This window comes from Numenius arquata, chromosome 11 (genome assembly GCF_964106895.1).
Source record: "Numenius arquata chromosome 11, bNumArq3.hap1.1, whole genome shotgun sequence".
Taxonomy (NCBI): domain Eukaryota; kingdom Metazoa; phylum Chordata; class Aves; order Charadriiformes; family Scolopacidae; genus Numenius; species Numenius arquata.
The window spans coordinates 33,584,736-33,600,529 of record NC_133586.1 but is presented as its reverse complement, the minus strand read 5'-3'; the positions used below and the strand labels follow the sequence as shown (position 1 = coordinate 33,600,529).

At 43.7% G+C, this 15,794-nt stretch overlaps 1 protein-coding gene across 1 annotated transcript; it reads left to right on the top strand.

The window, feature by feature from the left end:
* Positions 1–2,753: 2,753 nt before the first annotated feature.
* Positions 2,754–12,206, top strand: LOC141470119 (sulfate transporter-like). Its single transcript, XM_074156042.1, has 3 exons — positions 2,754–2,783; positions 7,849–8,502; positions 10,701–12,206. The coding sequence occupies exons 1-3, from the start codon at positions 2,754–2,756 to the stop codon at positions 12,204–12,206; spliced, it is 2,190 nt and encodes a 729-aa protein (XP_074012143.1).
* Positions 12,207–15,794: the final 3,588 nt, after the last annotated feature.

Here is a 15,794-nt window from a genome sequence, read left to right as displayed (position 1 = left end):
TTATCTTAAATATTTATGTGGCTTTTATCCCCCACTGTTTAGAAAATCAGTGTACAGTGTAAAAGGAAAAGAAAACCCTAATAATGCAGTGATTCAGAAAAAAATTAATGCTTGGCATTTTTTTTAATATCACATTATTTGCGCTCCAAGAAGATATTATTTCCCTGTTTTTTCCATGAAGACATGATGGGTTTGATGATCCAAGTTGTTCCACAGCCAATGCCTTGAGAACAACGATGAAAACGCTTTAGCGTCCGTTGCTTGGTTTTGTGGTTTCTTACTAGGTTTCTGCAGAGCCTCTACACAAAAGGCTCCTCTTAATGCTTTTGTCATAGATGTCACATCTCACAAGGATTTGCTCTGATAGTCTCGAAGTCACCATATACTTCAAACTCAATTAAAACTCCTGCAGAAATCCCTAAGAGGACAGGGAGGTCAGAGCCACGGATGCTTTTGAGGGTGGGTAGCCAGGGGAGAGGGAAGGAGGTCTTTTATTTCCTTTGCAACTTGCTTGTTCTAGTTACCATCACATCTAGTTAAACCCTTGTGGAGAGGGTAAATGTTTACTATCGGAAATATTCTGTATTTCTACAGCAAGATTTTTATAGCATTTGCCTAACACGTGCATGGATTCTGCCCGTGCACAGCTGGTCTTGCTTTCTCTGACCACATAGTGTTGGGCTTTTGGGAAGCTCGAGGTTCCACCTGAAATGCAAATATTAGGCAATGTTTCAGAGAATTTCAGAGAATGTCTGCTCTTCTGTGCAAATGGTGAAGGTAAGGCAGACAGGGCTGGGTACGGCCCCTCCAACCTTGAACCTCCAGATCAGAGATAAGGAAAGAGTGCTGAACAAAAACCAAAATGGTATTTTTCAGCAACGACATTGTCAAAAGCCCTCTGTCCTTCCCAGCTGAAGTGCCTCCCAGACAGACCTGCACACCAGAGAGAGCAACACTGAGGGATTTCAAAAGACTATTTTTTATGAATACTAGTGGGCTCCCACAGCAAAATGAGGCCATTTTCTCTGTCAGAAATTGTTAGGATACCCCTATCTGCAACGGCCATGGAAAGTTTAAGGTCAGTTTACCTCAAGTTACCAGCACATAATTAATCTTTCAACTGAGAAGCGGGAGTGCAGCTTAATTAACAGAGAGGTGGCTTCTTCAATAGAGTTCCTCCGGTTTGTTTTTCGTTTGAGGGTGGCTGCTTTTCTGGGGTAAGGAGCAGAACAAGCAAGTCACCCTCTACGCTTCTGGGCCGCTCAGTATTCAGAACGCAGTTGGAATTAAAAAGTAAAAACCGTAAGCCGGTGGGGGGGGACGGGACTGGCGTGGGCGGTCCGGAAGGCCAGGCCAGGCTTTACCCGCCGCGGGGCCCCCTTACGGCCTCTGGGGCGGCCTGGCCCGGCGCTCCCCGGGCGGCGGCGGGCGGACTCCGCGCTGCGCCGAGGGGCGGCCCGGTCCGGCCCTGCCCGCCGCTGCCGGCCCCCTCCCCGGGAGGCGGGGGGCCGGGCCGGCGCTGCCCAGCCGCCGGGAGCCGCGGCCGGCCGATCGGTCGGTGGCTGCCGCCCGCCCGAGGTCTGCCGGCGGCTGGCGGTGAGTGGGCGCCTCAGCGTCGCGGTGAGGGGAGGGAAGGAGGGAGGGCGGCGGAGGGAACGGGCGGGCCTCGGGGTCGTGCTGTGGGCCCACCTCGGCACTCCAAGGGAGGCTGCTGCTGGCAACCCCGCCTTACGGAGCGGCTGGCAAGACAGTGCCTCAAAATAAGAAGAGAAAAGTAGAAAATGAAAGCCGGGGGGCAGGAGGAGGGTGTTCTCTGCCGGGGGTGGGGGGGTTAGGGGGTGGTCTGCCCCCGGAGGGGCTGGGTCTGAGGGAAGCGGTGCTGAGAGGGTGCAACTGAACGTAGTATTAACTGAGCGTTATGACTTCCCTTTCGTTATCCTGGAAACTTAACTGTTGGTTGGTTTCCAAAGTGATATACAGGCTCTCAGCAAAAATCTGTAATTTCGGGAGGATTTCTTCTTGCAGCTTTTAATTTAAAAAACAAACCGATTTTTTTTTTAAGTGTTCCCTTATCCAGTGCCAGCGCTGTGCGTGGCTCCGTTCAGAGCTGGGCGGTCTCGCACACAACCCACTGCCCTGCACAGGCAACCCAGAGCCGCTGCCCCCTTGGGGCAGGCAGGGGGGCAGGCAGGCAGGAGGACAAGGCAGCATGGCGTGGGCTGGTAGCGTGGCATGGGCTGGCAGCCACTGCCCAAGGAAATGCCTTTGGGGCAGCCCGTCCTCACTGCCTGAACAGAGCTCTTCAGTGTTTTACCTTCACTAGCTAACGGTAAGGCTGGGAGGAGGGTCCCACCCTAGAATTTACTTGCTGAAAATACTACTTCGCAAACTCTCTGTAACAAATCCACCTCCTCTGGACACTGCTGGAGCGCTGTGTGAGGCTGCAACCAGGTATCTTCAAGAGGGCTTGGCTTCAGACAGGGTAGGGTGGTGTAACCGTCACACTCCATGTACAGCTGCTTTCTCGGAGGTGAGGCAACTTTTTCTGGAAGGGTGTTTCCTGGAAGGGAAGCTGTGAGCGGGGCTGCCGACTTCTATGGGACCTTCCCCAAAAAGGGGACTTCATGAGGCTGGTGGGCGGCTTCCCTACTGCTACTGTTCGGGAGAACTAACATTTGAAGGAGGAGGAGGTCGAATGTTTCACGCAAGCAAGGTTTTATTATCCGGCTTTGCAGGCTTTCCTGCTTGAGTTAATGGCTGGTGATCATTGTGCCGGGAGTAAGGTAGCTCTGTTCCCAGATGTGTTGCTTAAACGCAGTAAATGTGGTATGTCGGTTTATGGTTCTTAGTAAGATTTGTGTTCATAGGATTTTAAGTCTCTTGTTGAAATAAGTGTTTGTAGCTTGAATGTTTTGTTGGAGGATGTTAAAGATTTTATCAAAAATCTGAATTTTCTTCCAAGGTACATGCAGTGCTGTTCCAGTGTCCATCTCGGGGTTGTCATGGCAATATTGAATTTACTTGTTGTTCCACAACAGTTAAGAGATTATTTGGAAAAGGCTGTTGTCCAACAAGAGTAAGGACAAAGATTTGGTTATCAAACTGTTGTGATACGCTTGCTTTTTATACTCTCAGGGTGAGATTTTTCCAAGGACCCAGAGGTAGTAGCCCAACTCCAGTTCAGTTCATGGGGAACCTGGGTTTCTGATTCACCCACTTCTCCTTTACATCTCTTCAAAAATTCTTCATGTCTCTTTAGATTTTATGCATTAGTATTTAAGTGCATGCAACTTGACATGTCTAGCAGGTGGGTACGTGGGGGTGGGTAGTGGTCGCATACAGTGGCGACTCCTGTGCGTGAAATTTAGAAAAATAATCTGGAAAACTGAGATCAGTGTCATAGAAAAAAAACGCGTTTTTGATTTAGTTTCTACTCTTAAATGCTCATGTCTTAAGTTTAGGTTAAGTTTTATCACGTTATTTCAGCAGGTGGGTGAGCTTCACAATGCGTTATTCTCTTACTGTCAAGGTGACTGACTGTCATCTGCGACAGAGAAGTGAAGTCCGAGCCAGCGAGGCCCTGTGCTGCAGGTAGTATTTCCCCACAGACAGACCTTAGGTGGATGTTAACTCAGCTCTGCCCTGTCTTGGGATCAGTAGGAAAGCCCCAGATGGGATCCAGAAACAGTCTGTAAAAGTCAGATCTCAAGAATGCAGTACTTCCTCATATCTTTATTTTATGGCAGTCACTTGGTAACAGGGAGATACTGGAAATGTCCTCAGTTCTGTGTTGTAGTCTTTTTTGTTGTATCTTAAGTAAAGCTTTGTGGCAGTCAGACACCCCCTGAAGATCTCACTCAGGCCAGAAGGAGCTGATAAAAGTGAACTCTAGGCATACAATGAGTTGTACATAAATAGCAGCTTTCAAAACAAAAAGTACAGTAGCTCATTTTCAAAGTTAAAGGTACAGAATATCTTTCAGTACTGATCCAAAGGGTGGGGTTTTATTAAGAACAAAATCCAGTTTTACTAGGCAGGCCTGGGCTAAATGGTTACTAAAATAATACAGAGCAAGGCTTTCAGGCAGAAAAAGGGTGAAATGGGTGTTGGAAATTGTATCATTTCCCATTTCCTAGTGTCCTGACATCACCAGAGGCAGTGACTGTGTGATGAAAGGCCCTTTTCATGCCACGCAGAGAAAGCTGTTATGCAGGTCAACACAAAGGTCCACTATATGCTTAGAGTTTAGTGGCCAAAAAGATTTTTACTTGGAACGTTTCTCTACTGTGTAGACAACCGAAAAAACCACCGGGATCACCTACTATGCAGATGTTTTACAGCGCTGTGCAGAACTGATCTGAGCTATCTGGGTTTCATGTTGGGGTTCCCTGGCACGTCAAGAAGAAACTCCCGGGTTTGAGTGAGCTGTCTGCAAATCCTGGATGAGGGAGAGGGGAATCAGAAGGATTTCCATTGCTAAAATCTTTACCTAAATATCAGAAAACAAAGTCATTCAAGTACTTTGTTCTGCATAAAAAGCAGTCTGGGGGGTGAATTTTTTCCCTAGGTTTTACAGTATTGATTTGCTGAGCTTTGGGTGAAAAGTTTTTTGATTTGTAACTCTGTGCTTGTGAAATGAATAAAACTGCTTGAGCAAATACAGCTACAGAATGTGCTTATGCAGAATACTGCAAACACCTGCTTTTGTATGCAATATTCACTTCATTCTCAATGTGTAGTGTTTGGGTTGTTTTGGGTTTTTTTGGTAAGCGCTATAAATAATCCTTAAGCGGACTTTGCAATACTGTCCGGGTGGGTGAGATTAGATATCTGGAAGGTAGGGATGGGTTTTCCTCCAAGCATCATCACTATGTGATCTTGAGTATGTCGCTTCTTGCAGTGCACATTTCCTCCTTGTAAAGATCCTAATTCTTCCTAACTCTTCTGAGCCTACTGATACTCTAAAGCACAATAAAGATACTGAATTGGAAGGCAGTAGCCAAGGGAAGCTTGTCGTTGTAAGGTATGTATAGGTATGTGTTATAGTAATTCTGCATTGCTGGGAGGCTGTAAGCCAGAAGAAAGATCAAGAAGGCAGGTAGGCAAAACTGAAGCTTTCCTCTCTCACCTTCTATTGTACTAGGTGATTGACTTGTATAACAAGAATGAACATAGAGACAAATACGTACATTTGAAAATTTACCCCTAAAAATGTATATGTATTAAAAGCTATGGGTGGACTAATCTTTGGATCCAGAACTCTTAGTTCTCCCAATTTATAAGGGCCAGGACCAAAAGAAGGACATAAATACCAGAAATAGCACTTGGGTTCGAACTATGGAGTTTTCCACTTGGGTCTCACCTAACCCAGCAGTGCATTAAAGCTTCAATTTCCCTTTTTTTGGAATGTGACTTTCCCTAAGCAGCTCCTCAGCCTGTGCTCAGAACAGCAGCCACAAGGAGGCATGTTGTCCCCAGTTGTGCTTGGAGCTGTTTTCATCTTTCTGGTCTGCAGACCCCATGCACAGTTCAGATGAATTAGGCATAGAGTTGGAGGTATGGGAGTATGGAACAGGGCAGAAGATGGAAAAGAGCATTGATGTGTTGCTAGAAATGCCTGGTAGGTGTGGAGGAGAGGTCGGTGTCCATAAAGTACCTCACACTGAGCACGAGACCTGGCAATGCTGTTCAGTCTGCCGCGGCGTGTAACAGAGCATGAGTTGTATAGGTCATGGTATCATAAGGGGAAGGCTTACAGCCCGTCTTACACAGAGAATCCATCCCTGCTGTTGTCATCATGCTACTCACAGTTTTGGAGCCAGGGAGGTCTACTGTTCGAAACATGGCTCCCTTTCAGTAGCAGTCCAGTGGCAGGCTACTAGCCAAGAGTAACCTGCATTCGGTTATTGGAAAGGATGCAGGAGCTCACCTGCCAAACAGACGCTCGCTGTCTCTGGGTGTATTAGAAAATGAAGACACCTTTAGGGAGTCCCAGCATGGACCAGAAGATAAAATGTGAACCTCTGGTATTTTCTGTTGGCTATCTATTATTGGCATCGGTCCTGTGTGTTGACTTAAGATAGCCCTCTGCACACCGCAGCCTGGTAGCTCTAGGGAGAAGTATGCTGTGGTGTAAGGAAGAGCTGGATTACTTGGGTTGAATTGCTTTCTAATTGGAAGGATGGTCTAGAAATCTCTGAATATTTTTATCTGGAAAGAGAAGCCAATCTAAACTTTAAGTATTGTAGCTGCTTCTACTCTTGCGTGGGTTCCTTTGGTATGGTTAGGATCGTTTGCGTAGGCTGGTTTAAGACATTAGGTACGTGGGTTGGTATTGTCTTTCTAGCCAGGAGAACTGAAGGTGGTTTACCTCTGTCCGAGCTAGTGGGCTGCTGGAGGCATGGCTGCGTGTAAATCATTAGATAGGGCTGATACACAGTGCTTTGGATACCTCTGTACAACAATATCAAACCTGGAATGGAAGAATGGAAATCATACGCTCCAGCCAGCTAGACCGAAGCCTAAAAAAAGACATTTCCTCTTTGCATAGCTCTGAGGTCGGTGCCTTGTAATGGGGTGACTGCAGGAGAAACAGGTAGTGTTTCTCCCTCACACGTTTTTGAGAGACTCACGCTGAACTGATAGTAGCAGTGAATGTTTTATAGCTCCTTGCGAAATGGTGATGAAGTGAACAAATTTTGAGACGAACTCTTCAGTAGCATCCTCAGCGCTGCTAGTTCAGATACCAATTTTGTAATTAATTCAGGTGTAAACATTGCATAGAACATTAGTTTGTTTGATGTTTGTGCTGCACAGAGAAGGTGTAATTAGCACATAAGTTGTATGATGTCGTTAGCGCTCCAGGACTGCAAGTCTCAGGCCTTGACTCCACTGTAGCACCAGGCAAATGGGCTTCTGGCTGAAATTTATCAGCTTCAGTGTACTAGTGGTAGCAGGTATTGTGGCTAAAAGAGAGTTTTCTGGAGGATTTTGGATGTCTTCTGGAAACCAGGCGTGCTGTTCGAATGCTGACAATCAATGTTGGTATCATCAAGTTTCATTAGGGCTTTTCTTGTCAATACTTTGCTCTTTCACAATCAGGCAAAGTGTTTCCTTTATTAAATGTGCTTTGATGTAATCACCTTGTTTTATTGTTTGTAGGCAGCTGGTACTTACTAGAGCATGTGTTCTAGCAGAAGTATTCCACCTACCTTCCATTAATGGTTTTGTGTATTGTTTTGGTCAGACGTAATTTACTTGAAAACCAGCTTCTAAAAAGTGTAAAGAACAATCGTTGCAGTGTGTCACTGGCTGAAATAAAGCCATTGTGTAAAGACCGCATTTTCTAAGGTAAAAAATATTTATAATATTTGGCAGGTGTAATCACTGTATTTTAAAAAAAAAAAAAGCATCAACCATAAATGAAATTTAGACCAAGCTGTGCAATGCTAGAAATATACTAATTGTAGTTAATTTTCAGCAACTGAACTGAAGTGAGTATTGGACTACAATAAGCTCTCTGTCTATCTTTGCATGCTATCTGCAAGCTGCAGATAATGATTTTTATCAAGGAAGCCTCCCTGAGAGACAGTGCTGCTACATTCTTTTCCATTTCACAACATTGCCAGTGGCAGGTTTATTCTACGGGATATCAGCTTCCCTCCTTGGGAAGGTGATTCCTTGCTTAACAGGGATATAATGGGGAGGCTCTTTCCAAGTTTGTTTGGAAATTGCTTTCTCTGTGCTTTTAGCCCTTGCTTTTTATAAATACTGTCTTCACTTTTTTAGATAAAAAAGTCTCACGTAGCACATTCATTTAATGCAAATGGTCCTGCTTTGTGTTTTTAGGGAGGCCTCAAGATAGCAGCAATGGCGGAATTCAACAATGTCCATTCAGTGACTGAAATGCCAGAAGGAGATGATGTTAAACGCAGTTTCCATAACAGAATGTTCCTGGAGCCCCAAGAGAAGAAGAGGAGCATGAAGGCTCTGGTGGTTAAGCAAGCAAAGAAAAGTTGCAGCTGCACTCCAGCCAAAGTTAAAGACTCTGTTTTCAGTTTCTTTCCTGTCTTGCAGTGGCTTCCTAAATACAAACTGAGAGAGTACCTACTGGGAGACATAATGTCTGGTGTGATTGTGGGGGTCTTACTAGTCCCACAGTCAATTGCCTATTCTCTCTTGGCTGGACAGGAGCCTATTTATGGCCTTTATACTTCCTTCTTTGCTAGCATTATTTATTTCATATTTGGAACCTCCCGCCACATCTCAGTTGGCATCTTCGGTGTGATTTGCCTGATGGTGGGACAAGTGGTGGATCGTGAGATACAGAGAGCTGGCTATGACTTAGAGCCAGCTGCGCTTGGTGGCCTCACAGATACAGCAGCGTATGTAAACACCACCATTTTGCCCGTGAATCAGACATCGCAGAAGCTGCTCTGTGATAAAAGCTGCTATGCAATTACAGTGGGAGCCACCATGACCTTCATAGCTGGAGTTTATCAGGTAAGAGGAGATGGACAAACAGGTATTCTGTGGAAATAGTTTTAATTCTTCTTTAGGTAGTTGTCCTCATGAACAGCCTGCTGGGCTTGCACAGAACATGTCCTCATTCTGCATCCCAGGGGAGTGGACACAGGGAGGACTGGAGGTCTCCAGTTACTGTGATGCAAGAAACTCCTCTGTGACCTCTCCATTTTGTGCTTCCAGTGCTACTCTGTTGGGGAAGCTTTTTAGTTTGGCTGGCTTGTAGCTTACGTCTCCATTTCATTGGCTGGAATGTGGTGTGTCAGCTTTTAATTCCAGACTTTGGTCATTTGCCTTTTCTTTTATCAAAAAGTAATCTGGACAGTAAAAGTATCTCTGGTTTCTTTTTATTTGTCACTGTGCTTGTAATACTTTGTGTTTGCCCACTCAAAGCCAAAACAATGCCATTGTATGAAAAGGACACTACTGAGATGATAAATATGTTTGAAATAAAACTTCTAAATCATGACCATTTAAAATATATTACTTAACAATATTTTACCACTATGTCTCTACTTACTTCCTAGAATTCGCTGCTTGCTGAAATTAAAGCAGATATTTTTCTTTCTAGAAAGTCATGCATTAACCATAATGGATTTAGTTTTAACAGTACTGCAGAGCTGTGGTATTTGAGTTTGTGACTTCACATTCATTTGTTTCTACAGTGACCTCCAGGGTGATAGCAAATCAAACTGTAGAGGAGCTGAAAAGGAATCATACCTGTGACAATCTAAAACACAGGTTTTAGACATAAGCTGGTACTTTTTCTTGTACTGCAAGTTAGCGTTGAGTAATTTCAGATGTATTCTGGGACTCCTGTGGTACACTGGATTTTGTGTTTCATCACTGTAGGATGGATGCAGTTCCGAAGTTGTGAATTGTGCTTAATATTCTTTGCAAGTACAAATACAATTAAGTTTCTCTACATGGAGAAGTCAGGTTACTTTATTGTAAGTCCCTCTGAATGTTAGGCATATTCTATTTGCAGTCTCTCTGCCTGCTAACCAATAGGTCTTTACACCCTCAAATACTTTTTTTTATGGGAAGCTCTAACCAAAATCCCATATTCAGAAATTTTACAATCAAATCACAAAAAGCAAGCCAGCTCACACCAGTTGCCTAGAGCGTAACTAGGTAAGATTTTTATTGCTAACGTTCTACAGGTGAAAAAACTTTGAGTTAACTTAATTACCAAGGTTGTAAGGGAGCCTTTTTAAGAGTTTGGCTCTGAGCCGATGTCTAATCAGTCCAGGTTCCAAACCTGCCTTCTCTCCAGCCATGATCCTAGCATTCTTTATTTTGCCTAAACTACTTAATAGGATATATCAAATTGACACAAATTTTAATACCTGTAAGTTCTGGCCTGCAGTCTTCAGGTAACATTGTAGGCATCCCTGTTGTCCAGCTCAAGGAATTAAAAGGTTTCTGGCAACTGCTGTGAGAATGTCCATGCTCCATTTGGCATGAAGGTTGATGGGGAGAAAGGGACATTTACCAGGTCCGAAGACACATGTATAGGGTAGGTATCCATAAAACCAGTCATTCTCATGAGAGAGCACCAAGGATTTGTCCATTCAACTGGCATTAATAAAAATGAATGACAAGGCACTTTAAAAATTTATCTCTTTACATAATCTGCATCACAAGAGTTTGCAGCTCATATACTTTCTGAATCAGATGCCCCAAACTTTATGCAGTGCAAAGGACAGCTGTTATGCCATAAGCTATATTTTTATTGCAGGTTGTGAGCTCAAGTGTAAGACAGACAAAGACAACCAAAAGGGTTTTGGATCCCTGCAAAGTTCACAGAGATTATACGAACTTGAGAGAGAAATGGCAAAAGTAGCTGGTATTTGAAATGCTTTTTTCTCTGGGTTTCTTTGCCTGCTGGGGTAACTAGGAGTTACAATTGAACCAATGAGCTAACAACAAATACAGGTTCAGAGTACAAAGACCCCCAAAAAAGCCTGCTCTGGGTTAGAAATGCCTTTCCTTTAAGTGCGGTATACCAGGAGCAGCTGAATGCTGGAGACCGTTTTTTCCTTGCTCAGACCATGCCTTGTCCTCCAGGGCCATGCACAATGTTTTTTTTTATCCCACCTCCCTCCAGAGTCCCTCAGTGATGACATCTACAAGATTTGCATCCTAATCTGTTGTGTGTGGTTGATTCCTTCTAGGTGGCCATGGGTTTCTTTCAAGTGGGCTTTGTCTCAGTGTACCTCTCCGATTCGTTGCTGAGTGGGTTTGTCACAGGTGCCTCCTTTACCATCCTGACATCACAAGCCAAGTATCTCCTGGGCCTAGACATTCCACGGAGCAGTGGCATCGGCTCCCTCATAGCCACGTGGATAAACATCTTCAGAAACATACACAAGACCAACATCTGTGATCTCATCACCAGCTTCTTGTGCTTTCTTGTACTTATCCCAACCAAAGAGCTTAATGAACATTTTAAATCCAGGCTCAAGGCTCCAATACCAGTTGAACTAGTCGTGATTGTGGCAGCTACTCTGGCGTCTCACTTTGGGAAGCTGAAAGAGACTTATGGCTCAAGTGTTGCTGGACACATCCCAACTGGGTTTCTGCCACCCAGCCCTCCAGATTGGAACCTGATTCCTAATGTGGCTTTGGATGCTATCCCCATAGCTATAATTGGCTTTGCCATCACTGTCTCCCTCTCAGAGATGTTTGCCAAGAAGCATGGTTACTCTGTGAAGGCCAACCAGGAAATGTATGCCATTGGCTTCTGCAACATCATTCCCTCTTTCTTCCATTGCTTCACAACAAGCGCGGCTCTTGCCAAGACTCTTGTCAAAGAGTCCACAGGCTGTAGGACACAAATGTCTGGCATGGTGACTAGTTTGGTAATCCTATTAGTCCTCCTTGTGATTGCACCTTTATTTTATTCCCTTCAGAAATGTGTCCTCGCTGTCATAACCATTGCAAACCTCAGAGGAGCCCTGCGGAAGTTCAAGGACCTGCCAAAAATGTGGCATTTGAGCAGAGTGGACACAGTGATCTGGGTGGTTACTATGGCAGCCTCAGCACTCATTAGTACTGAGATTGGTCTTTTGGTTGGTGTTTGCTTCTCTATGCTCTGTGTCATTTTCCGAACTCAGAGACCGGAGGCACCACTGCTTGGCTGGGTGGCAGAGTCTGAGACGTATGAATCCATGTCTGCTTACAAGAACTTGCAAACCAAACCAGGAATTGTGGTGTTTCGTTTTGAAGCTCCCCTCTACTACATCAACAAAGAGTGCTTTAAATCCACCCTGTACAAGCAAACTGGTGTTAACCCAGTCTGGGTGAAGAGAGCAAAGAAAAAGGCAGCAAAAAGGATGCTTAGAGAGAAAGAGGTGGATTCTGGTGACAACCAGACCGGCATCTCCATGGATTTTGTCTCTGAACCTCTGGGGTTTCACACAATAGTGATTGACTGTTGTGCAATACAGTTTCTAGACACGGCAGGAATACGCACCCTCAAAGAGGTCTGCAAGGACTACAGGGAGATAGATGTCCAGGTGCTACTGGCCCAGTGCAATCCTTCAGTGAGGAGTTCCCTGATCCGAGGAGAATTCTTTAAGGAAGGGGAGGACCACCTTCTCTTCCACAGTGTGCACCAGGCTGTGGACTTTGCATTGGGGGCGCAGGGGCACAGTGGGACCAGTGCTTCCAAGAACTAGTTGTGGAAAGGAAGCAAGCTGGAACAAAGCCTGGGGAAAAAAATGGCTCTGGGTCTGTATGTCTATGCAATATATATGCACTCAGATAAAAAGAGGCAGAGTTGTTTTTAACACGCTGGTTACTATGCAGTCTGTTTTGATGCTTTAAATTTGCCTGCCGGGTATAGTGATTCGATAGGTGGTACTGAATGAAGGCAATTCTTAACTTGATTATGGCCAATCTGTGAATCTAAGAGTTTTCATACGGTTGTTCATCTCATTTCTATTCTGTCTTGAACTTTCCATGCCTTCCTTGAAATCCTGTCTTTATGGAGGGGATGGGATTTTAAAGTAGTCCAGGCATCCTGTCCAACTGAATAATGAGAGGCAGCTCATTTCTTGTCCCTTGTTCTGGCATTGCTTTTCCATATTACCACACTTACATTTTCGAAGGAATGACTGACAGAGACTCTTTGCTCTGGTCTTTACCATGGAGTGATTGGTTGGTGATTTTGTAACCTCCCTGAGTTTGAGACAGATAGATAAATAAATTCTAAACATGCATGAAAAGGTCTTAATGAATAGCTTCTAACCGCCTGTCACCTCCAGAGGCTTTGTCATTGTCTCCTGAGAACTACTGCAGCCATGGGGCCGTGGTTACCTCATTTCTACACGGGCCTTTACATGCCAGGAAAGTTTGCCTCTTCAGCTTGAATTTTTTTGTAATAGTTTTTGTTCAGAGGTGACTGTTTAGAAGTCTCATACATCTTCATGGTCAGTCGTTTGTTTTCCTAATATTTAGGAGCTCTTTAGAATTGTGGACATTAGATGGAAAATCTCTTATTCTTGAGTTTCAGCAGACAGAATTACAGGCATTAAAATGAAAAGGGCCAAATAGATTATCCAGCATCTGTCCAAATTTGTCCATGTCACACAGACTTCATGTGTGAATGCAGGTTTTATTGACCATAAACCATTGATGTGTGCTCTGTTGTGGACTTTATATTATGGGGATGGACAGGCCAAAAAATACAGCTATTGGAAAAGGAGCCAGAGACAATTCTGCTGAACGTTATTTCACCATGTTAGTGTAAATAAAACTTTGTACTTTGATCTTAAATTATGTAGAACAGTGAAGAGTGCCTGTTCTTCATGCTAAAATACAAGCACCCGGAAGCGGTTGTCTTTTCTTACAGCAATAGAATACAATTCTGAAGGCAGAATTGAGTGATTAACAGTTTTTACTGAGTACCAGCTATACATAGCTCACAATACATCCTTGGAAGATGGTGGTTTCTCCCAGGGGAGTTTATAGTCTGAGTTGTGGGTTCTTCACAGCTTTAAAAAGGGAAAAGATGTTGTATACAGACAATATTCTCATCCTTCATTGTTCAAAAATGAGTCAGGAGTCAAAAAAGGAATAAAATGCAATGTGAATCATGAAGCATTTTCTACATAGAAATATATTTTGAGTTTAGTTGTGGGTTTTTTTTGTTTTTTTTTTAATCTGAACTAGGACTTAGTAACTATCCCCTTCTTTCTATGAAAAAGGAGCTGGGACCTCAAGAGAAGGACTAGACAGCAGAAAGATGAGTCCCAGGACCTGGCAACCTTTACATGTTAACTGAACTTAATATATTTTTTTAGGACATCTTAGCAGCGTATGGAAATACTGGGGGTGGTGGGGGATGGCTGTAGCATATATTGAAAAGGAGCACATAACTGAGAGCTGTGCGTTATGTGTTCTAGAACTGGCATTGTTAAGGAAACAGGTCTCCAGATATTGTAGAGAAAATGCTAAAGCTTCTGCAGTATTCAAAAAGCACAAATATTTTTCTTTCTCAGCCTTGAGGCATGTTTATACAAGGACATGAATCCCAAATAGCTGTTGCTGAATTCTGTCTTTTCTGCAGTAACCTCCTGGATGAACTTTTCTATTCTGTGTGAAGAATCCCTTACGCAGTTTGGATAATTATAATTACTGAATTAGTATTACCAGAGTGGATTAGCCTAAGCCGTACAAAAGCAGTGAGTGGGGTTAACATAGGGAGTGAGTGCAGGATGGAAATTCTGTTTTAATTCCTCACCGTACCTATTTGAGTTCCCATTCAGAGCCCCTGGGTTGGCGTGGAGAGAGATGGCACTCCCACAGCTGGGTGCCAGCTTGGGAAGGCTTGTCACTGTAGGGGTTTGTGCCTGGCCACCGAAGGGCTGGCTGGTGGCAGGCAGACCTACGCAGGTGCATTCAGCAGACAGCAGTGCAAGCATCACTAGAACTTCCAACAAAAGCCTCGATGCCATTTTAAAATGCTGATTTTAACTTAATATTTTTCAAGAGAGCAGAACAGTGTTAGAAGCAGTGCCCACTTCTCAAAGCCCTGATGAAAAATGAAAGCACGGCAAACAATAAGCAGCATACATTTTTATTGCAAATGTTCCTGCCTACCCCCAGCTACTCCTTCTCACCCCTTTGCCCCTCAGGCATGGGTGTCTGAGAGGGAGAGGAGGAATGAACCGGGAGCTTCCTCTAAGGCAAGGCAGCTGCTGGTGGGGTAGAAGTAAAGTAGAAATTGCTCTGAGCGATTCTTTCCTCTTTACACTCACAATTCCTCTCTCCTGTACTGCTTCCATGCTGCCCAAGTGGAGGATTTTTGACCTGTGACTGCGCACAGATTTGTGTAGCCAAATTCTAACCGAGAAGGGGAAACCAGTAATTATTTACTAAAAGATGGGTTTTTTCAAACCCATTTCTACCTGTGCCAAGGAGGAAGGAATAGCAATGTTGTTTCCAAGGAGTATGTGCTTTCCACAGCTAGCAGGGTGCATATTTGTAGCTCCTGGCTATTTATTTACATAAAAGCACAATAAAACAGTCATAAATTGATTTTTCAAAGAATTAATTTAGATTACAGCTAAAAGACATACCAATTGATTCATGCTTAGCTAGAGCACATCGTATTTGGCCTCAGTGCTGTTTGTGCAGCCACAACTGGCAATATAGCCTTCAAATTCCACTTCAAGCAGAACACAAGAAACTGTATTAAAATCAGAGAATTGTCTAGATTGGAAGGGACTTTCAGATCATCAAGTCCAACCATAAATGCAACAGCAAAAGCAGCCAGCCAACCAAAAGAACAAATTTTAATGTTCTTATTTATGATAAAAGTCCACAGGTCGTAGTATTAATGTCTGTATTAATGCACACAGCTCTGGTTAAAAGGGAACAGAAATAAATGCCACTTTCCAGAGAGTTCATTATAATAAGCAGTCCTTTGGAATTAACTGAAGGTTAGAGCTTACCATGGTTGGAATTTTTTACAACAGTGGGTTTTCAGCCATTTTCCTTTTAGGCCTAGAATAAATTTTTAACAGAGAAATAAATCTGATTTAAGCCTACGGATGAGAAGCGTGCTTTGCTTGAATATGTTTATGGTCCCTTTAGAAGTAATCCAATTTCACCTGAAGGAATTGGGGACAACTGATTGATAACTGTTTCCCTAAAGAATTTATTTTACAAAGGAATTTCATATTTATATATATATGCACACATATGTGTATGTTTATGTGTTTATATATATGTGTGTGTACACACATATATATATACACACC